The following is a 23,386-nucleotide window of genomic DNA, read 5'->3' as shown; positions in this document are numbered from 1 at the left end:
TTGCATTCTGTGCAATTTAAGGGTGTGGCATGCCCTTTGTTGAGCTGATTGGTATATATGTAGCTTACCACGGGCCTGGGTGGTCTGGAGTTGGGACCCGGTCCTATTTGTCTACCCTTTTATATGCATTACTTCAACTCTGATATACAGTAAGGTTTTTAATATAGGCAGTATAGGTACCGTCCCAATTTAGGGTCACCTTGCCGCTGGTGGGACGGCTTGTATACTTTTTTTGATCAAAAATAGTTCACTAAGTACCCTATATTTATTATGCAATTTTGCTTTACATTTATATATAATTATGGTAGGGTATGAGATATATTTTTGTCTTGCTTCTTTTTTGCTAGTGTGAACATGCCTCTGTTTCTTGTATGTCTGCCATCTTAGACCTCAGTTCACATTGTCTGGTTTTTTGACTTGTTTGCATTCTGTGCAATTTAAGGGTGTGGCATGCCCTTTGTTGAGCTGATTGGTATATATGTAGCTTACCACGGGCCTGGGTGGTCTGGAGTTGGGACCCGGTCCTATTTGTCTACCCTTTTATATGCCATACTTCAACTCTGATATACAGTAAGGTTTTTAATATAGGCAGTATAGGTACCGTCCCAATTTAGGGTCACCTTGCCGCTGGTGGGACGGCTTGTATACTTTTTTTGATCAAAAATAGTTCACTAAGTACCCTATATTTATTATGCAATTTTGCTTTACATTTATATATAATTATGGTAGGGTATGAGATATATTTTTGTCTTGCTTCCTTTTCGCATCAGAAGATGCAGACTTGCAACTATCCCCGTGCAAGTCCTTGTCCCAGGGCAGTGTTCAATTGTACCTCCCCCATTCCTTGCAATGCAAGCGAAAATATGCACCCAACCACCCACCCACCCGCAGGCTGCAATACCATACTGCTAACTTTCACTTGAAATGGGGCCTTTTAGTTTGGAGGAGGCCGAAGCTGGCCACTACCTCATGGCCGCTTCGGCAGTGAGGTATCCATACTCTGTCCCCAGCCGCCCGGCGGCCGGGTGTCCACGCTCGGTCCCCAGTCGCCAGGTGGCGGCCAGGTGTCCATACTCGGTCCCCAGCCGCCCTGATTTCTCCTGTCACCTTCCCCCACACTTTTCTTAGCCTGGCCTGCTTTAGGGCAGCATTGGACGAGCCCACCAGAGAACCAGACTCCTCCGGTGGGCCCTGGCTTCTCCATCAGGGGAGTTGAGAGTGCCTAGGTGAGGAGCATGATGATGATGATAGAAGTTAGCATCTGCTTTGTTTTCTTGGAATGCAAGCGCATGTATGTAGTAGCGGCTAGGCCTGAGGTGGTCCGCGTTTTGGCGCATATCCTACCTCCTCCGAGGATTGCTGGATGTTTTCCTGTTACTATCCCAGTTCTATGACTCCCGTTAAAACAAAGCTTCAGGTGATAAATGATGGATGAGGTGGTGGCAAAGGAGAAAGAGCAGGAGGAACAGGGACCATTCACATCAATATCAGGCCAGTCAACCAGATATGTCTTGTAGGATATGTTTCTGTAACAAAAGTAGCGGTTCGGCTACACAGTTATAGGGCATACAGTGAGTGCAATGCCTACCAAAAATTTCGAGCCACTCCAATGCCCCTTGGAAATGACATGGAGGTCAGAGGGCGTTAACTAAACCTTTTTTTCGATTTATAGCAACTGGGTCTCCCGTGCACTGTTGGCCTAAGCAGTGAATGGAAGGCTTTCCAAAAATTATGAGGAACTGCAATGCCCCTTACAAGAGCCATGTGTGGCACCCCAGGGGTCTGGTCACCACAGTAATAGAGATATTACGTCGGAGAGCAAGTGGGAGGTTTCCTGGTCAGGATCCCTTAAACATGCAACATCCTCCTGCCCCAGTCCTGGGAGGGGAGAATTCTGCCCTTATAAACTGGATCTGGGGCGGGGTTGAGTGAGTCAGAGAACAGTCAGAGTCAGAGTGAGAGCAAGGGAAAGTAACAGCTAGGAGCTCTGTAGGAGCTAGCAGCTAAAGACCAGGGGCTGGAAGCTGAGCAGAGCTCGCCCTGGCAGAAGACAATAGGAACCGGACACAGGAGTCCGAAGCTGTGAGGACTTATATATCTAGCAGCAGAAACCAGCCAGCAGGGGATTTCAGGTCCTCTGGCCATAGAAGCCCGGAGGCTCAGTCACAAGCAAGGGACCACCACCGCCGTCGTGGAGCGGAGGCTAACAGAAGGCCCCAAGTCACCAGCCATACGGGTGAGCACTACACGGTACACTCAGGGACGTGGGCTACTTCTACCCGCTTACAGCAAGGTAGCCAGGAAGAGTGCAGACAGACGGGGAGGCCTACAACTCCACCTGGCCAGGGGAACTCCTGCTTGCTCACAGACTGACCAGGCCTCTTATGCTAGCCAGTACTCCCGGGAGGGTCTACCTTATAATCATCAGTAAAGACCCTGAACTGCACTGCAAAGACTCTGAGTCGTTCCTGCTGCGCTCGTGCACCATCACCCCCATCATCCACACTCACTGCCCTGAGGCTATACTCCTCCCGAGGGGAGTTATCCCATTCTATGCTGCGCACACAATACCAGCCTCAGCGGTCTGCCTCGCAGCGGTGGTACTCCCTGACCGCAATCCATGGGTGGCGCAGTCGGACAATTAACCTCAAAACCTAAGAAAGACTGCCACTGGTTTGACGAGCCTGAGCCACGGGACTGGGTCACTGCCACGGAGACTACAGACCCCAGAGACCCGGCACCGGGTATCCCACACACGTGTACACACGGCCCAGGGGGCGCATCACATGCAGTGCAGCATATTACAAACATAAGTCCCATTATTGGGGAATGGGTGTCCCATAGTATTTGCTTATGCCTTGCAAGCAAAAGCTGCCAAAAATTAGGACGGAGCAACTTGCAATGCCCCTTACAAGAGCATGCAGTACAGCATATTACAAACATAAGTCCCATTATTGGGGAGTGGGTCTCCCATAGTATTTGCTTATGCTTTCCCAGCAAAAGCTGCCAAAAATTAGGACGGAGCAACTTGCAATGCCCCTTACAAGAGCCATGCAGTACAGCATATTACAAACATAAGTCCCATTATTGGGGAGTGGGTCTCCCATAGTATTTGCTTATGCTTTCCCAGCAAAAGCTGCCAAAAATTAGGACGGAGCAACTTGCAATGCCCCTTACAAGAGCCATGCAGTACAGCATATTACAAACATAAGTCCCATTATTGGGGAGTGGGTGTCCCATAGTATTTGCTTATGCCTTGCAAGCAAAAGTTGCCAAAAATTAGGACGGAGCAACTTGCAATGCCCCTTACAAGAGTCATGCAGTACAGCATATTACAAACATAAGTCCCATTATTGGGGAGTGGGTCTCCCATAGTATTTGCTTATGCTTTCCCAGCAAAAGCTGCCAAAAATTAGGACGGAGCAACTTGCAATGCCCCTTACAAGAGCCATGCAGTACAGCATATTACAAACATAAGTCCCATTATTGGGGAGTGGGTGTCCCATGGTATTTGCATATGCTTTCCCAGCAAAAGCTGCCAAAAATTAGGACGAGGAACTTGCAATGCTGGCACCCTGGTGGTATAGTGGTGGTGGAGGCTGAGGATAAGAAGAAGATTAAACAGCCGAAACGAGGAAGCGTATACCCATGTGTGGGTGTGAAGCGGTGCATGTGAATACACCTCCCGAAATAACACAGTGGATTTGACTTTATGTTACTCTGCTGTCATTTGGTGGTGATGAGAAGTCTGGCCCAATCCAGCCCTTGTTCATTTTGATAAGGGTCAGCTTGTCAGCATTGTCAGTTGACAGGCGAGTGCGCTTATCAGTTATAATTCCCCCAGCGGCACTAAAAACACGCTCCGATAACACGCTAGCGGCAGGGCAGGCCAGGACCTCGAAGGCGTACAGAGCGAGTTCATTCCAAGTGTCCAGCTTGGATACCCAATAATTAAAAGGCACAGAGGAATCACGGAGGATGCTGGTACGATCGGCAAGGTACTCCCTCACCATCTTTTGAAACTTTCCACTCCTTGTGAGAGTACCCTGCGCCTCAGGGCCTGTAAGCTGGGCGGGTGTCAGAAAACTGTCCCAGAACGTTGACAGTGTTCTCCTGCCTCTGCTGGATTGGAGTTACATCTCTCTCGCCTGTACGTCTTGGTTGGGCAACGAACTGTGACCTCTGCCGCTAGCGTGTTCAGGTGGGAATTTTTTGAAGAGTTCTGCAGCAAGGGCCTTCTGGTATTGCCCCATTTTTATAGACCTCTCCACCTCAGGAATAAGAGAGTGAAAGTTCTCCTTGTAGCGGGGCGTCTACAAGTGTCACCAACCAGTAATGACTGTCACCCAACATTTTGACAACGCGAGGGTCACGGTTAAGGCAGCGTAACATAAAGTCAGCCATGCGTGCCAGACTGGTAAGGGGCAAGATTTCCGTGTCCTCACCAAGATGACGACTGACCATGCTCTCCTCCTCCTCTTCCTCCTCCCCCCTGTCCTCAGGCCACCCACGCTGAACCGACGGTATGACACTTGTACAGGCACTACCGTCTACAACGCATGATAGCAGCTCCTGTTCTTCCTCCTCCTCCTCCTCCTCCTCTCCCTCATTGTCCCCCAATGCACGTTGGGATGAGATGAGACTGGGCTGTGTGTAATCGCCCGCTACGGCTTCTTGATCCATCTCATCATACTCTGGCTGCAATGCCTCCTCTTTAATTCTCTGCAGAGAGCATTGCAAAAGACAGACAAGTGGGATGCTGACACTAATGATGGCGTCATCGCCACTCACCATCTTGGTGGCCTCCTCAAAGTTTGTCAGGATGGTACATATGTCAGACATCCAGGTCCACTCCTGAGGTCTTATGTGTGGAGTCTGACCTGAATATCGACGGCCTTGTTGCAGCTGGTACTCCACAACTGCTCTCTTCTGCTCACAAATCCTTTGCAACATGTGGAGGGTAGAGTTCCAACGTGTGGGGACATCACACACCAGTCAGTGTGCTGGAAGCTGCAAACGCTGCTGCAACACAGCAAGGGCGGCAGAAGCTGTAGCCGACTTGCGAAAATGAGCTGACAGGCGGCGTACTTTCACGAGCAGATCTGGCAACTCGGGGTACGATTTAAGAAACCGCTGAACCACGAGGTTAAGCACATGAGCCAGGCATGGTATGTGTGTGATCTCACCTCGCCTCAGAGCCGCCACCGGGTTATGGCCATTGTCACACACGACCATGCTGGGATGTAGGTTCAGCGGTCTCAGCCACAGATCTGCCTGCTCTTTCACAGCTGTCCACAACTCACAAGCAGTGTGAGGTTTATCACCTAAGTTTATGAGTTTCAGCACAGCCTGTTGCCGCTTGGCGGAGGCAGTACTGCAATGCTTCCAGCTTGTAACTGATGTGGTGATATCTGAGATGGAGGCTGAACATGAGGAGGAGGAGGATGCACAGGAGCTGTACACTGTGGGGGCAACTCTGACTGACATAGGGCCCGCAATCCTCGGTGTGGGGAGGATGTGTTCCGTCCCAAGGTCCGACTGGGTCCCGGCTTCCACTATGTTAACCCAGTGTGCCGTCAGAGAGATGTACCGTCCCTGGCCACAAGCACTTGTCCACGTGTCCGTTGTCAGGTGGACTCTCCCAGTAACTGCGTTGTTGAGGGCACGGCAGATGCTTTGGGACACGTGCTTGTGTAGTGCGGGGATGGCACACCGGGCAAAATAGTGTCGGCTGGGGACCGAGTACTGAGGGACGGCCACCGCCATAAGATTGCGGAAGGATTCCGTCTCCACCAGCCTAAAAGGCAGCATTTCCAATGCAAGCAGTCGTGAAATGTGCGAATTTAGGACTGTGGCCTGTGGGGCGTTAGCTGCGAATTTCCGCTTTCGTTCAAAGGTCTGGGATATGGACAATTGAACGCTGCGGTGGGACGTGGACGTGGACGTTGATGCTGTTTCTTGAGAAACTGCCATAACAAGTGAAGACTGAGAGGAGGGGGCATCTTTACATGCAGTATGGACAGGGGATTGCCTTTCACACACAACAGGGGGTTCTATTGCATGCACAACAGTGGAAGAAGCAGTGGTGACACCCGCTGACACTGGTCGTGGACCCTGGGTTTCGCCCCACAAAGTCGGGTGCTTTGCTGCCATGTGCCTGATCATGCTGGTGGTGGTCAGGCTGGTAGTTTTGTCACCCCTGCTGATGCTGGCATGGCAGGTGGAACATATGGCCTTTTTGGAGTTATCAGCAGAGTCTTTAAAAAAATTCCAGACTCTGGAAGACCTACCGTTTGTACTGGCAACGTCCCTCGTGTTGGTGTTACGGGGAACGGTTGCCTGCCTTCTGTCTGCGGCCACCACACTGCTTCTTCCTGCCTGTTGGGGTACTCTGCCTCCCTCCCCCTGTGTGCTGCTGGCCTCACTCTGCATGTCCTCCTTCCACGTTGGGTCAGTTACTAGATCATCCACCACCTCCTCCTCTTCCACTTGCGTACCACGATCCTCCTCCTCACTTCCTGGCAATTGTGTCTCGTCATCGTCCACCTCTTGTGACAGATTGCCAACGTCGACTTCCTGTGGCCGTGGCTGTTCAAATATTTGGGCATCGCAACATGGGATCTCCTCTTCCACCACTTCAAGCGTATCAGGCAAGGGGCCCAAATATGGAAATGGACCAGTGAACAGCTCTTCAGAGTGTCCAAGTGTGGGACAAAAAAAGTGTGGAAAAAGCCGGTATACCGGCGAAACGCGCGTCTATATCTGAGCTATTTGATAGTGTAGGGGGGAATGAGATTAAGCCCTAGGAATATGCACACAATTGCGGTACTCTGACAAGGGAGAACCGCATCAGTACTCGAAGCTGCAGCGGACAACAGAGAGTCCAGGTCTGCAGTGATCAGCTGTTGTAGCCGGCACGCACGCACGTGTGCAGTGAGAGAGCAAGGAGACAGTGTATCACTCCTCACTGCAGCGATCAGATGTTTGAAGCCGGGACGCTGAGCACATGTGCGGGGAGTGAGACAGGGGACAATAGACTGCCCCTCACCCCAGTGATTAATTGTTCAGCCAGGCACGCTGAACATTAGTATGATCATTAGTACCTGACATGTGAGGAGTCGTTCGGCACAGCGGGCTGCTCCTCAGTGTCATAAGATTTATGATCGCTTGGCAGTGAGGTTTCCTCCTGCCAAAGATTTCAAGTGGTGCGGGCTCAGTTATTACAAGCACTAATACACACACAGTGCACTTTATTATGGACTACTGCGGTATTGGGCAGAGTTAGTGATTATAGCTGACATCTATCACTACCATAATATTACAAACCGCTAGACTAATGTCATCTCATTTTTATGGGATAATCAGGGGGTGTACAGTTGTGTCCCAAGGCAGATTTATACATGATAGTGAAATAATTTGCCAAGATAACAATTAATTTTCCTATTCATTGGATTTGTATAACGGCTCCACCTGATATTAGCATTGAGGCTATTCCAATATATGGGGATATCATTTACATATAACCTCGGTCCTATATTAGAGGGACTGGACAGAGGTGTCCCTAATTTGCCCTACACTGCATCTAGCCAGACTTATTAGTGGGTACCATCTTTATACTTTAATAGATGGTTACCTTATATGCATCTATAGATGCATTAGATATTTTGTATTTTAAAGATTTAATAAATTAATAAAGGTTATGAATTTTAAATTTTTTTATATATCCACACTTCTCCTACTTCCCCTTCCCCCTATCTAACATGGGATCACTTGCTGTCTGACGACACTCGGCATGGTGGGAGGAAGGAGCATCAGGGTGAGGAGGAGTATGCGGTTGAGACTCACGGCTACTAAGAGTTGACCGTGTGGAAGACAGACCGGAGGTGGTGGTGCCCAGGTAACTGGAAGTATTGTCTGCTATCCAATTAATAACCTGTTCACACTGATCAGTTCTCAATACTGGTGTTGTTCTGTGCTTCCCTAGTAATTCGGTCAAGAAGTGGGAGCGAGAAGATGTGGCTGTTGGTTGTGGCACATTTTCACCTTGGCCACGGCCCCGTCCTCTGCACGAACCATCACCAGAACGTCCACTTCCACGTCCCTTGCCACGCGCCTTGCCCATTGTAAATTAAGTAAAATAGCTTACACTTGCACTATCAATGGAAAAAGGGTAATAAAGAGTAGATTAGAACCGTGGAAGAGGAAAACCACAGTTATTGTTTACTGGGGTATACCACACTTTTTTAAATAGAGATATTTGCGGCTGAACAGTGAGCGACACACTCAAACTGCTTTTTTTTAAGATACCAAAGGCCCAAAACTGGATAGTACAGCGATTTGACCCATGGAACTGCGAAACCACACTGGGATGTCGAGCCTACATAAGACTATTTTCAACAGATATATTTTTGTGTCACAACAGTCAGGAGACACTACTGTTTTTCTTTACGGAAAAAACTACCAAAACCTGAATAATAAAGATTTTTTACCGTGGGATGGCAAAACCACAGTTATTGTTTACTGGGGTATACCACACTTTTTTAAATAGAGATATTTGCGGCTGAACAGTGAGCGACACACTCAAACTGTTTTTTTAGATACAAATGGCCCAAAAGTGGATAATACAGAGGTTTGAATCGTGGAACTGCAAAACCACACTTGTATTTCTCGGGCCTACACCAGACTATTTTCAACAGATATATTTGTGTCTGAACAATCAGGAGACACTATTTATTTTTTACGGCAAAAAATGCCAAAAGCAGGATAATAGAGATTTTTTACTGTGGAACAGCAAAACCACAGTTATAATTTACTGGTGTATACCAGGCTTTTTAAAATATATATATATTTGCGGCTGAACAGTGAGCGACACACTCAAACTGTTTTTTTTAGATACAAATGGCCCAAAAGTGGATAATACAGAGGTTTGAACCGTGGAATTGCAAAACCACACTTGTATTTCTCGGGCCTACACCAGACTATTTTCAACAGATATATTTGTGTCTGAACAATCAGGAGACACTATTTATTTTTTACGGCAAAAAATGCCAAAAGCAGGATAATAGAGATTTTTTACTGTGGAACAGCAAAACCACAGTTATAATTTACTGGTGTATACCAGGCTTTTTAAAATATATATATATTTGCGGCTGAACAGTGATCGACACACTCAAACTGTTTTTTTTAGATACAAATGGCCCAAAAGAGGATAATACAGAGGTTTGTACCGTGGAACTGCAAAACCACACTTGTATTTCTCGGGCCTACACCAGACTATTTTCAACAGATATATTTGTGTCTGAAAAATCAGGGAGACACTATTATTTTTTTTTTTTTACAGCAAAAAATGCAAAAAGCAGGATAATAGAGATTTTTTACCGTGGAACAGCAAAAGCACACTTCTGTCTCTCTGGCCTACACCAGACTATTTTCAACAGATATATTTGTGTCTGAAAAATCAGGGAGACACTATTATTATTTTTATACAGCAAAAAATGCCAAAAACAGTATAATAGAGATGTTTTACCGTGGAACATCAAAACCACAGTAATAATTTACTGGTGTATACCAGACTTTTTTAAATATATATATTTGCGGCTGAACAGTGAGCGACACACTCAAACTGTTTTTTTTAGATACAAATGGCCCATAGAACTGCAAAACCACACTTCTATTTCTCTGGCGTACACCAGACTATTTTCAACAGATATATTTGTGTCTGAAAAATCAGAGGCACACTTTTTTTTGGGGGGGGGGGGGGCACCAAAAGGTTAATAAGATGGGTATTTGTACATTGTGAAGGAGGAAAAAAAAAAGAGGATTTAGATAAAAAAAAAGGATTTTTCCTGGCCCCCGGGACCTGGAGCTAAGTCCAGCAATTTCAGCAACAGGAGCAGCACACAGGACTGTAATGCAGCGTTTGCTGGTATAACCACTGCGTCTCCTATACAGCCTGCCTGCCTGCCTGATATACCTGGGATGGATATTAGTCCTGAGAAGGACTGTTTGTTTGATCTGGCAGCCTTTACAGACCCTACACTAACTATTTTGCAGGATATATCTCTCCCTAAATCAGCAGCGCTGTCCCTACACTGTCTGATCCGGAGCGACTGTGTCCAAGATGGCGGCGCCCGGTTTTAAATACTCGAGGTGACGCTGTGCGGCCAGCCAATCACTGTAATGCCCACAAACAACATGGCTGCGGCATTACAGTGACTGGCTGGCAATCCCTGCATGTTCATTGGCTCTGTAAAGAGCGCCAAACATGCAGGGCGGAGACCCGAGCTCCCGCCCGAGTAACCTGGAAATGCTCGGTGCTCGCCGAACATCCCAAGTAGCGTGATGCTCGGGCGAGTACCGAGCAGTGTCGAGCATGTTCGCTCAACACCAGTCATTACAAACAGAGTGATCTATTTCAAGTGTTTATTTCTGTTAATGTTGATGATTATGGATTACAGCCATTGAAAACACAAAAGTAATTATCTCAGTAAAGTAGAATAATTAAGAAAATATACCTGTAAAGGCTTCCTAAATATTTAACAGACCCTTAGTGTGTTTCAGGACTCCACAATCATGGGGAAGACTGCTGACTTGACAGATGTCAAGAAGACAGTCATTGACACACTCCACAAGGAAGGCAAGCCACAAAAGGTCATTGCTAAAGAAGCTGGCTGTTCACAGAGTGGTGCATCCAAGCATATTAATGGAAAGTTGAGTGGAAGGAAAAAGTCTGGTAGAAAAAGGTGCACAAGCAACTGGGATAACCGCAGCCTTGAAAGGATTGTTAAGAAAAGGCCATTCAAAAATCTGGGGGAGATTCACAAGGAGTGGATTGCTGCTGGAGTCAATGCTTCAAGAGCCACCACACACAGATGTATCCAGGACATGGGCTACAAGAGTCGCATTCCTTGTGTCAAGTCACTCATGACCAATAGACAACGCCAGAACCATCTTATCTGGGCCAAGGAGAAAAAGACCTGGACTGTTGCTCAGTGGTCCAAGGTGTTGTTTTCAGATGAAAGTAAATTTTGCATTTCATTTGGAAATCAAGGTCCCAGAGTCTGGAGTAAGAGTGGAGAAGCACACAATCCAAGCTGTTTGAGGTCTAGTGTGAAGTTTCCACAATCTGTTAGTTTGGGGAGCCATGTCATCTGCTGATGTAGGTCCACTGTGTTTTATCAAGACCAAAGTCAGCGCAGCCATCTACCAGGAAATTTTAGAGCACTTCATGCTTCCCTCTGCCGACAAGCTTTTTGGAGATGGAAATTTCATTCTCCAGCAGGACTTGGCACCTGTCCACACTGCCAAAAGTACCAATATCTGGTTTAAAAACAACAGTATCACTGTGCTTGATTGCCCAGCAAACTCGCCTGACCTTAACCCCATAAAGAATCTATGGGGTATTGTCAAAAGGAAGATGAGAGACACCAGACCCAACAATGCAGACGAGCTGAAGGCTGCTATCAAAGCAACCTGGGCTTCCATAACACCTCAGCAGTGCCACAGGCTGATTGCCTCCATGCCACGCCACATTGATGCAGTAATTGATGCAAAAGGAGCCTCGAACAAGTAATAAGTGCATTTCGTGAACATACATTTCAGTAGGCCAACATTTTGGATTTTAAAAACTATTTTCAAGCTGGTGTTATAAAGTATTCTAATTTACTGAGATAATGACCTTTGTGTTTTCATTGACTGTAAGCCATAATCATCAACACTTGAAATAGATCACTCTGTTTGTAATGACTCTATATAATATGAGTTTCACCTTTTGAATTGATGAACTGAAATAAATTAACTTTTTGATGGTATTCTATTTTTGTGAGAAGCACCTGTATCATATGTCTGTCAATAGTAAGACCAATAATATGGAATAATTAAAATATAAATCTTTTTACCTATATTTCATTTTTGTATTTCAAGGTATATGTGGTGATATCATCAAGCAATGTTACTGTCCCGGTTTTCTCAGCAGAATATTATATTCCCGAACCGCTCAATAACTGGACTGCGCCTCATACATATTTAATACAGATCAAAGCATTTTATCTACACTCATCACTCAATTACAGCATACAGGAAGAGACGGCTAAAGGTAAGACTGATCATCAGGATCAAAACTATAGCTGGACTAACATGTATCTGGCGTTTTAAAGAGTTCTGGCGTTGTCTATTCTGGCATAAAATCTGTCACCAGATTGTTCCCATATAAAGTAGGGCCAGCACCTGAACATAGAGTATAGCACACCGCTATTTCCTGCAGTCCCATAAACAATTAATGGAGCAATGGTCGACCATACTCACCTCTGCTCCATTCAAGGTAGGCATCTGCAGAGCTGAATTTATGGGGATGACTGTTGGATTCCCAGCGATCTGCAAGTAAGCCCTTATCCCATGAATAGGGAGTAACTTGCTATTTTGGCAATGACCCTTTAAAGGGAACCTGTCAGCAGGTTTTTCACATATAAAGTAGGGCCAGCCTTCTAAAATAGGGCCATCCTCACAGTGTCCTTGGCATCGCGGGAAACTGTCACCGGGTTTTTCCCATATAAAGTAGGGCCAGCACCTGTAAGCCCTATGTGACAGAATTCCAGAATGCTGTATATAAGTAGTGTTGAGCCACCCCCGTAGTGTTCGAGTTCGGTTCGGTTCGTCGAACACCCGTATGTTTGCCGAACTGTTCGTCGAACTGTTCGTCGAACACCTTCGAACACCGTTAAAACCAATGGCAGGCAAACAAAAACACATAGAAACACATAGAAAACACCTTCAAAGGTGTCCAAAAGCTGACAAACTGCTCAGAAGACACAACTAACACATGGAAAAGTGACAAGTACATATAGTCATGCGAAAAGAAAAGAGGTGGAGGAGTAAAAGGAGGGGGAGACACAGATATAGGCATGTCATGCCCTTCTAAAACCAAAAAAGTGCGAAGCTGCCACGGCCAGTCCGTTCCTGCCCGTGCGACCTCCGTGTCGCCGGGTTTGTGCCAGAGCTGCGGTGGACCCTGATGGCCAGCCCCCCTCTCCCAATACTGGTGCCTGTCCGCTGGTGGGTCGAGCGAGCCCCCCTGTGGTGGGGCTAGGTCTAAGCTTTTTAATTTAAATTGTCTCTCTAATTTGAACGAATACACTTTAAATCCTATTACAAGGATCTATTGGAGGGCAAGTCTCATGCCAGCAGCCGCGTAATTCCAGCTCCAGTAGCGTCCACTAAAGCTGCTGCAGTTAAAAAGCTTTTATAAGGATCGAGCTCGGCGGTCCACCGCAAGGCGTCCTACCACCAGTCCCAGCCCCTATGCCTTGGGGTGCCTCCCCGATGCTCTTCACTGAGTGTCCCGGGGGCCCGAACCATTTCCTTTGAAAAAATTAAGTGTCCAAACTACAGGTGGTGTAACTTGCTTAACAGCTGGGATAATCCGCTGACTAGCAGACACTGCTACTAGGCACAAAGTATTTCCTGGGCTAGATGCAGTTAAAAATTTGTAATTAGATACTCTCGTTGGATGCTGAGAAAGCACTCCATGGAGTCTCCTGGCACGCCATATATTATTCCCTTAAAAAGCTTGGGGTATCAGTCTAGGGGACCCTTTTATAGGCAAAATCACGGCCCTGTATCGCAATACCTCACCTAGGCTAAAGATAAATGGAACATTTTCATCACCTTTCATAATCACCAATGGGACAAGGCAGGGATGTCCTCTGTCCCCTCTCTTATACGTCCTAGTGACGGAGCACCTGCTCTCATCAATTCGCCATAACCCCAATATTAGGTGGATTGAGGTGGGAGGCACCGAGTACAAGTGCTCTGCATTTGCTGATGATGTCCTAGTATATATCACTCAATCACATATATCCATCCCTGCTGTTATGGCTGAAATAGATCACTTTGTTACATGGTCAAATTTTAAAATCAATGCAGCGAAGTCTGAGGCCCTCGATGTCTCTCTCCCCAAATCCATGCAGGATTCCATCCAGTCCAACTTTCCCTTTGCCTGGCCCTCACAGGGTATCAAATACTTAGGAATTCCTATTCATAGAGACCTCTCCCGTCTATGTTATCTTAATTTTGGGCCCTTTATTGAACAACTCCATACAGACCACGGTTGGCAAGTTAGAACTGTAAGATTCACTACGTGAACTACTGGTGTTTTGTGGAAAAGCACATGTACACTGTGTTCCAAATTATTATGCAAAAAGTGTTTAGGAGTGATAAGGGAAGAATTTTTTTGTTTGTCAGTTAAACTCATTGATGGTGATGTGTGTCAGGGCTCTTTATATCACTGTAAGCAATTGCAGACACCTGTGCTAATTAGTTTGGCAGGTGTGTCCAATGAAAGGCAAGACTACTTAAGAAGGCTGTCCCACATTATTAAGCAGCCTACATTTTCTGCAAAAATGGGAAAGAAAAAGGATGTGTCGGGTTCTGAGAAGCAACAACTTGTGGAGTGTTTAGGTCAAGGCATGACTACAATCAACATTGCCAAGACACTTCATCCTGATCATCCTGATCATCGCACAATCAAGAAGTATGTAGCTGATTCACAGTACACACGTGTGTGTGCTGATAAGAGAAAATTGAGGACTCTTTCCTACACGCAATTACGTCAGGTTAAAAGAGCAGCGGCAAAAAAGCCTTGTCATAGCAGCAGACAAGTTTTTGAAGCTGCTGGTGCCTCCAACGTCCCCCCGAACAACAAGATGCAGAGTCCTTCAGAGGTTTGCAGCTGTGCGTAAGCCATCCTGTCGACCTCCTCTATCCACTGCACACAAGCAAAAACGGCTCCAGTGGGCCAAACAATACATGAAGACTGACTTCAAAACTGATTTGTTCACCGATGAATGCCGTGCAACGCTCGATGGTCCAGATGGATGGAGTGGAGAATGGCTGGTTGATGGACACCCCATGCAAACACGGCTACAGCGCCAACAAGGAGGAGGTGGAGTAATGTTTTGGGCTGGAATCATGGGGAGAGAGATTGTCGACCCCTTTAGGATCCCTGAAGGGGTAAAGATGAACTCCATAATGTATGTGGAGTTTCTCAAACAGCACTTCCTGCCATGGTTCAAGAAGAAGAACCTTGTATTCCGCAGCAAGATCATTTTCATGCATGATAATGCTCCGTCTCATGCTGCACATAACACATCTGCATCTCTGGCTGATATGGGCATAAAAGGGGACAAACTTATGGTGTGACCCCCATTCTCCCCTGACCTCAACCCCACTCAGAACCTCTGGAGCATCATCAAAAGGAGTGTCTATGATGGCGGGAGGCAGTTCACATCTAAGCAACAGCTCTGGGAGGGTATCCTGTCCTCATGCAAAACAATTGAAGCAGAAACCATCCAAAACCTGACAAATTCAATGGACGAGAGAGTTCAGAAGCACCTTTCGAACAAGGGGTCCTATGTGCAAATGTAACATCACCTAGAATAAAGTTTTGAGTTGAAAACTGATTTCAGTTTCTAATAACCTGCTAATGCTTATAATTTCAAAAATGAACATTTTTTTGTTCTTTATTAAAATTAAAAGGTTGATCGAAGAGTGTGGGGGATCTAAGAGTGTGGCAACCCAGTAGTCAGGATTACTTCGAATTCTGACAATCTGAGGGTCATGTTGCGGGCTAGATGCAGCTAAAAATTATTATTAATTTGAAAGCTGGTGGAGCTTAGTATAGATGGCCTAAAAGAATCAGTACTGCACACTGCTACAAGGCCCAAATTATTTTCCAGCCAAGATACAGATAAACATGATTAGTAATTTGAAAGCTTATTTCAACAAATATTTTAACAAATCATGAAGCTTTTACTCTCCCCAGGATGACACAGGGGTAGAAAAGTCGTTTCGGATCCATGATTTGTTCATCTTTATGAACGTGAGTCTGTCTACATTATCAGCGGAGAGCCGCATGCGCTTATCTGTCAGCACACCACCAGTAGCGCTGAACACACGTTCAGACAGAACGCTGGCTGCAGGGCATGACAAGATCTCCAAGGCGTAAGTGGCGAGCTCCGGCCATTTATCCAGATTGGAAGCCCAAAAAGAGCAAGGGTCCAGTGACACAGTCATGGCTTCAGTGTTTACTTGGAGATACTCCTGTACCATCGTCTCTAGGCGTTGACTATGTGTCAGACTTCTTGTCTCCTGTGGCCTTGCAAAGGATGGGCTAAAAAAGTGGTGAAATGATTCCGCAAAATTGATGTTACCAGCAGATACTGTGTTTCTGTTATGGTTTGAGTGCTGAACACTCGACGGTCCCACGGTTGGCAAGTTGGAACTGTGAGATTCACTACGTGCACCACTGGTGTTTTGTGGAAAAGCACATGTAAGATTCTGCAACAGTCTCTGCTGATACTCCTGCATGCGTGCATCCCTTTCTATGGCAGGAATAATTTCTGCAAATTTACTTTTGTACCGGGGATCTAACAGTGTGGCAACCCAGTAGTCAGGATTATTTCTAATTCTCACAATTCGAGGGTCATGTTGCAGGTAGTGCAGCAAGAAGGCACTCATGTGTCTTGCGCATCCAGGAGCACCAAGTCCCTGTTGTGTTGGTGGCGAGGTAACAATCATGCTTCCTTCCTCTGTCCTCTCCCCCCAACCTCGCACAACAGAAATGTGATCAAGGTCTCCCTCATTTGATGAGTCTTCCATCAGTTCATCCTCCAATTCTTCCTGGGCTCTTGCACCTTCCTCACTAGTTTGGCTGCTACCATGCGCCCTGGTAAAACCATCTCCCCCACCCTCAAATGCCTGCCGCCTTGGTGCTGCCGACCGTCTGGACCTTGCAGATGTTAGCCGTTCCGCATACAACTCCTCCTCCTCTACTTCCTCCACCTCCTCTTGTGCCACCACCTGACTCCGAATTCTGTTTAACATGTGCTCCAGCATGTAAATCACCGGAATAGTCATGCTGATAATGGCATCGTCAGCACTAAACATCTTCGTCGCCATTTCAAAACGAAGGGTGCAGAAGGATGCATAGGTCCCTGATCTGAGACCACTCCTCCAGCATGATTTGCCCCACCTCTGGATCTCGTTGGCCCAGGCTATACGTCAGAACGTATTGCACCAGGACTTGTCGGTGCTGCCACAGTCGCTGCAACATGTGCAGAGTTGAATTCCACCGGGTAGGCACATCGCATTTTAGCCGGTGAAGTGGCAGGCCCAACGACTTCTGAAGAGATGTAAGTCGCTGAGCTGCGGGATGCGAACGGAGGAAGTGAGCACACAGCGACCATGCCCTCTGCAGAAGGCCATCTAGTCCGGGATAGTGGGCTAAAAATTGCTGGACAACCAGGTTCAACACGTGAGCCATACAAGGCACGTGTGTGACATTGCCCCGGCGAAGGGCCGCACCCAAGTTTGCACATGGCCTTCCCTGGTTTCAGGTCCAGTGGAGACAACCATTCATGAAACTGGTTCTCCAGAGCTGACCACAACTCCTCAGCTGTGTGACTCACATTTCCCAGACTTTGCAAAGTAAAAACCGCCTGATGACGTTGAGCCCTGCTGCCAGCATAGTAAGGAGGTGTGCAGGATCCCTTCTGCGCAGTTAGAAAGCTTGTGGCATGACCAGACAGGCTTTGGGTGCAGGTGGAGGACCGAGAGGAGGTTGAGGAGGCAGAAGCAGTGGAGGAACTTTGAGATAAAGAGGATTGACGCACAACTCGTGGGGACGGCAAGACTTGGACAGCAGCCCCTTGTCCTGCTGTCACCATAGTTACCCAGTGCCCAGTCAGCGACATGTAACGCCCCTGTCCATGCCTACTCGTCCATGTATCTGTGGTGAAATGCACCCTGTCACACACAGAGTTTCTCAAAGAAGCGGTGATGTTGTGTGCGACATGCTGGTGGAGCGCAGGCACACCTTTCTTTGAGAAGTAGTGCCGACTGGGCATCTGGTACTGGGGCACTGCGACGGACATAAGGTCTCGAAAATCCTCTGTGTCCACCAGGCGGAAAGGAACCATTTCTGTAGCCAAGAGCTTGCAGATGGTGAAATTCAACCTCTTAGCTTTCTCATGGCTAGGAGGAAATGGTCTTTTACTTGTCCACATCTGAGGGACCGAGGGCTGGCTGTTGTGCTTAGATGGGGTTGAGAAGGGTGTCCCCGGCAAACTGCCGGTCTGTGAGGAAGATGCAGGTGGACATGTTAGGTTGCCTTGATCCAAAGGTGGTGCTATCGATGTCGGACAGCGCTGAACACCAGCTGGTGTTACCACCTCCAAAGAAAATGATGACCTGCCAATCACGCTGGCTGTTGCGGGTAAAGAGGTGGCAGGTCTGCGTCCCAAAACAGGTGTGACTGCTGTCCCCCCAGTCACAGAGGATGAAGAGGCCGCGGATGCACAAGATGTGGCAGACGGTGGTTGGCCCGCCCGGCTAGGCCGCATTGTAGCACAGTGAGCTTCCCACTGCAACTTATGCTTCATGTCCATGTGCCGGTTAATGCATGAAGTACTCAAACTATGTATTTTTTGGCCTCTACTTAGCTTTTGCTGACAAATGTTACAGATAACACGAGTTGGGTCATCTTTATCGATCTGAAAAAATGCCCAGGCTATGCAAGGCTTAGCACCCATGCGACCTGAAGAGCCACCACAACTTGTGGTCAGAGGTAGAGTTGTGTTTGAGGATGCAGTTGTTGACGTGCTTCCAGTACTACGTCTCTGTCCAGGAAGGCGCAACCTGACCTCGTCGTCACTAGCATCCTCCTCCACCTCCTCTGCTGACCTCATCTCTTGGCTGACTGTGGGTTGACAGTAAGTGGGATCTCCAACCTCTTCATCATCACCCTGTGTGTTATCACACCCGTTGTCCCCAGAGCCAACCTGTTCCTGCCCTGACAAAAAACTAAAGTTGTCGCTCCAATCAGGTATTTGAGTCTCATCATCGTCTTCCTCATTGTCTCCACCAACAGGAGTTACAGTTTGGGAACGAGGGTCTACATTATGGTCAGAACCTTCTGCGTCTGGTCCTGGATCCGACTCATAAAGATTCTGGGCATCAGTGAAGATCATTTCCTCGTCTGGATTCACAGAAGCTCTGGAGCCGACCTCTGATTCCCAGGCTATAGTATGAGTAAACAGCTCTGCAGAGTCAACCATCTGTTCTACCCCATACTCAGACGGGCAGCTGGAGACTTGGGAGCTGTGAGGAAGCAAGTGCGATTGGGGTGACACCTCTGAGGACTGGAGTATTTGTGATGTTGAAGTTGAGGTGGAGGAGAGCCCACTTAAAGGAGCACTTGATATCCATTGAAGCACCTGTTTTTTTTGTGCCTCATCTGGAATTTGTAGCGATTGGCGTGGCCGTAAGAAAGGGATCTTATCACATTGTCCGCTAAAAGAAGTAGACATTTTAGTTTGGCTAGAAGATGGTCTTTCTTCTGCAGATGTTACTGTTGCTTTAACACCTACCCCACGGACACAACCTTTTTTCCCCTTCCCAACACGCCTATTCCCCTTTCCACCAGCAGCAGGCCTTTTTCCACTCATTTTGGTGGTTAACTAATTCACAACTCTGGAGCTGTTTGCACAAAAAAACAATGGATGGGAACCGAGCAGAGCTGAGTGGCCAAACTGTGGTATTAGGCCAAAAGTATTGGCTGGGTTAGATGCAGATAAAAATTATATTGAATTTGCAACCTGGTGGAGGTTAGTATAGATGGACTAATAGACCAAGTCCCACACACTGCTAGAAGCCTAAATATTTTTTCAGAGCCAGATGCAGATAAAAATTATTTTTAATTTGCAACCTGGTGGAGGTTAGTATAGATGGACTAATAGACCAAGTCCCACACACTGCTAGAAGCCTAAATATTTTTTCAGAGCTAGATGCAGAAAAAAATTATATTGAATTTGCAACCTGATGGAGGTCAGTATAGATGGACTAATAGAACAAGTCCCACACACTGCTAGAAGCTGAAATATTTTTTCAGAGCTAGATGCAGAAAAAATTATTTTTAATTTGCAACCTGATGGAGGTCAGTATAGATGGACTAATAGAACAAGTCCCACACACTGCTAGAAGCTGAAATATTTTTTCAGAGCTAGATGCAGAAAAAAATTATATTGAATTTGCAACCTGATGGAGGTCAGTATAGATGGACTAATAGAACAAGTCCCACACACTGCTAGAAGCCTAAATATTTTTTCAGAGCTCGATGCAGAAAAATATTATATTGAATTTGCAACCTGGTGGAGGTTATTATAGATGGACTAATAGAATGATGCTATGCCCAAAAGGTTTTACTTCACTAGGTGCAGTAAAAAAATGTGTATTCTATACACAGGTGGTGTAACTTGCAACACAGATAGGCTACTCCACTGACTAACACACTCTGCAATAGGTCAAAAAGGATTTGCTTTGCTAGATTTAGCCAAATGCTGTGAAAAAAACTTGCACAGCACTGGCACAGACCTGCTTGGCAAAAAGTGATAGGAACTGATGTAACCTTGCCCTGAAAAGGACTGCAATTACAATTAGTCTTTACTCCCACAACCTATCTATTTAAGAGCACAGACCTGCCTGATAAAAGTCGTATGAAATGATGTAACCTAGTCCTTAAAAGGACTGCAATCACAACTCTTCCCTACTCCCAAGCTATCTGTAGATTTGTGCGAAAATTGGCTTGAAATTAACAAAGTATAGCGCACACAGCAACAGCGGTGTCGTCTAACACGCAGCTGCAGCAGTGAGAAAATGGTGGTGACGGGGAAAATGGCTGAGTCTTATAGGGCAAGGACATGTAACATACACTGCCAATGACACATGCCCTTGCTTGTGTGAAAAAAAGCAGTTCGCTCCGTGTGTGCGCTGCTGATAGGCTGACAGATTGCACCTCCCCACTGTAAATGCGGGGAAGAGAAAAAAAAATGGAGATCTTCATTATTTCTGCAGAGATCCATCCTCTGCCCCTCCCCCCCGCCCCGCTGTACACTCAAACTGCGTATTAACATTAAATTTCAGCATTACTGAGAAAAAATCCAGTTATGATTTTGGTGCACGAACAGTTATCGAACATAACCTCGAACAGCCGAATTTTTTTCAAATCATTCATGTTCGCCGAACGGCTCGAACACCGCCCAAAACAGCTCGAATTTGAGATTGGCGAACAGTTCGAGTCGAACACCGCTCATCTCTATTTATAAGTCCCCAATGCGCTCTCCATAAAACAAAACTTAGCTTTTATTATACTCAACAACGGAGCGGGGCGGTCCAATGGACTTCGCTGGTCTTGATCCGGCACCTCCTCTCTTCTTGCTTCTTATGGATGACGCATTTTACAACATCCACACAGTGTCTTCGGCATTGCGCTCCTGTACAGATGCACTTTTCTGCCCTGCAACGGACAGAGCAGAGTATTATAGTGTGCATGTTCCGGCCCCCTTTGGCCTTGCCCCGCACATGCGCATTACAATACTTTGCTCTGCCCTCGACAGGACAGTGAAGTGCGCCTGTGCAGGAGCGCGATGCCAAGGACACTGTGAGGATGACATAGAATATGTTATCGGCATGAAGCAAGAAGAGAGGAGGCGCCGGATCAAGACCAGCGATGCCCATTGTACCGCACCCCCCCATAGGTCAGTATAATAATAATAATAGCTATTTTTTTGTTTTAAGGAGAGCGCATTGGGGCATATATACAGTCTTCTAGAATGCTGTTGTAAGGGGGAAGACCGGGGTGTATGTACTTTCAGAAGAAGGGATCCGGAACTACCGGGGCCATACCTCTGGTTGCAGGGGGAAGACTGCGAGCACAGGAGTCAGGTGACTGGGAAGCTAGGGGCATGTCCAGAGTGAGAGCTGGGAGGTCAGGTGACCGGGAAACTGGTGGCGTGGCTAGAGAGAGGGAGAGACCAGGACTTTTGCACGGGAAAGGGGCAAGAGAGTTCTGCTCAGGAGAGCAGTGTGAGAGGGTCCAGGCTCCTGGCTCCAGTACTGGGAGCAAGATCCGAGTGCTGTGGACCGGAGGAGTCAAGCCGACTAGAGGGAGAAGAGACGCAGGGTCCATGGAGCCGAGCACGTGAGGTGCACTGTTACGGACTAGGGGCTCAGCGGGTAAAACCGGAGACCGCCCGCTGCCGCCAGAAGACGGAGCATTGTTTGGGCGGGGAAGCCTGAAGAAAGCGTCACCAGCATCAGCTGGCAACTGCCTTGTGGAGGATAAAAGTCAGCTAAGTGTAAAAACTGTCGTTTACAACCGGTTTGACTCTGCTATATCTAGTTAAACTGTGAACTGTCAGTTATAGACTTCTACCTGCTACTGTCAGTTATAGACTTCTACCTGCTATTTCCCTTGTTTTTCCCCATATTTTCCCCTGTTACTCCCTGCGTGGAGATTTACCCTGTTATTATAAACCTCCCCTGTTTAATAACCCTGTATTGGCTGCTCTGTGTTTCTGTGTCACTGCATCTAAAGTACACGTGTCATATAGGGTTTACAGGTGCTGGTCTTACTTTAAAGAGTTATTGGCAAAATAGCAAGTTACTCCCTATTCATGGGAAAAGGGCTAACTTGCAGATCGCTGGGAACTCAGATATCACCCAGTCAACAGTCATCCCCATAAATTGAGCTCTGCAGAGGCCTACCTTGAATGGAGCGGAGGTGAGTATGGTCAACCACTGCTCCATTTATTATTTATGAGACTGCAGGAAATAGCGGAGCGCTATACTCTATGTTTATAAATTTTGATAATATACTGTATTTTAAAGCTTTACCTCCAGTGTATGAATAAAAAATTGAGAAGCATACATTTTTTTAAAGGGGATCTACCAGTATGATCAACCCTCCTAAGCCATCTATATGCACATATGGATCATAGAAAGTTGAATAAAATGATGCCTTGATATCTACGATCCGATGTTTTATTCTAGAGAAATCCACATTTTTTTTAATATACTGTATAAATAAGCTGTTATGATCTATGGACCGGACATAGATCCCTTCTGAGAATCAGCCTCCACAGCTTACTTTAAATGAAATTTGGCGTTACCAGTGTGAGACATGTAGAGCAGGAGAGCAGACTGTCAGTCATTACATGTCTCACACTATTAACGCCCCCTTTTACTTAAAATAAGGTCTGGAAGCAGATTCTCAGGGAGATCTATGTCCGCCCCATAGATCTTAACAAATAATTAACACATTGAGAAAATGCGGATTTGTTTGGAAGAAAACATTGGATCGCAGATTGCAATGTATCATTTTAAGCAGCTTCCTATGACCTGAGTCCCCATGTAGAAAGTTTATCCTACAGACAGATTCTCTTTAATATCTGTGTGTTACAATTTACTGCTGTATATGTTGGTCCTTATAGCACCACACAGTGTTCTGTGAATGTTTCATACTGCCCAATATCAGTATATCGACATAGTCTGTCCT

At 46.6% G+C, this 23,386-nt stretch overlaps 1 protein-coding gene across 50 annotated transcripts in view; it reads left to right on the top strand.

The window, feature by feature from the left end:
• LOC141257608 (protocadherin Fat 4-like) overlaps nucleotides 1-23,386 on the top strand; it is a 468,540-nt gene that overhangs the window by 178,762 nt on the left and 266,392 nt on the right. For all 50 annotated transcript variants that reach the window (XM_073672347.1, XM_073672333.1, XM_073672313.1 and 47 more), the window contains one exon: nucleotides 11,923-12,094. In XM_073672347.1, the coding sequence (XP_073528448.1) occupies nucleotides 11,923-12,094 (172 nt within the window). The remainder of the gene's footprint in view (nucleotides 1-11,922; nucleotides 12,095-23,386) is intronic.

Source organism: Phyllobates terribilis, unplaced genomic scaffold (assembly GCF_046119375.1).
Source record: "Phyllobates terribilis strain yellow unplaced genomic scaffold, ASM4611937v1 Scaffold_3__8_contigs__length_932513732, whole genome shotgun sequence".
NCBI classification, from domain to species: domain Eukaryota; kingdom Metazoa; phylum Chordata; class Amphibia; order Anura; family Dendrobatidae; genus Phyllobates; species Phyllobates terribilis.
The sequence above is the reverse complement of the archived record's forward strand: the minus strand, read 5'-3'. Positions and strand labels throughout refer to the sequence as shown.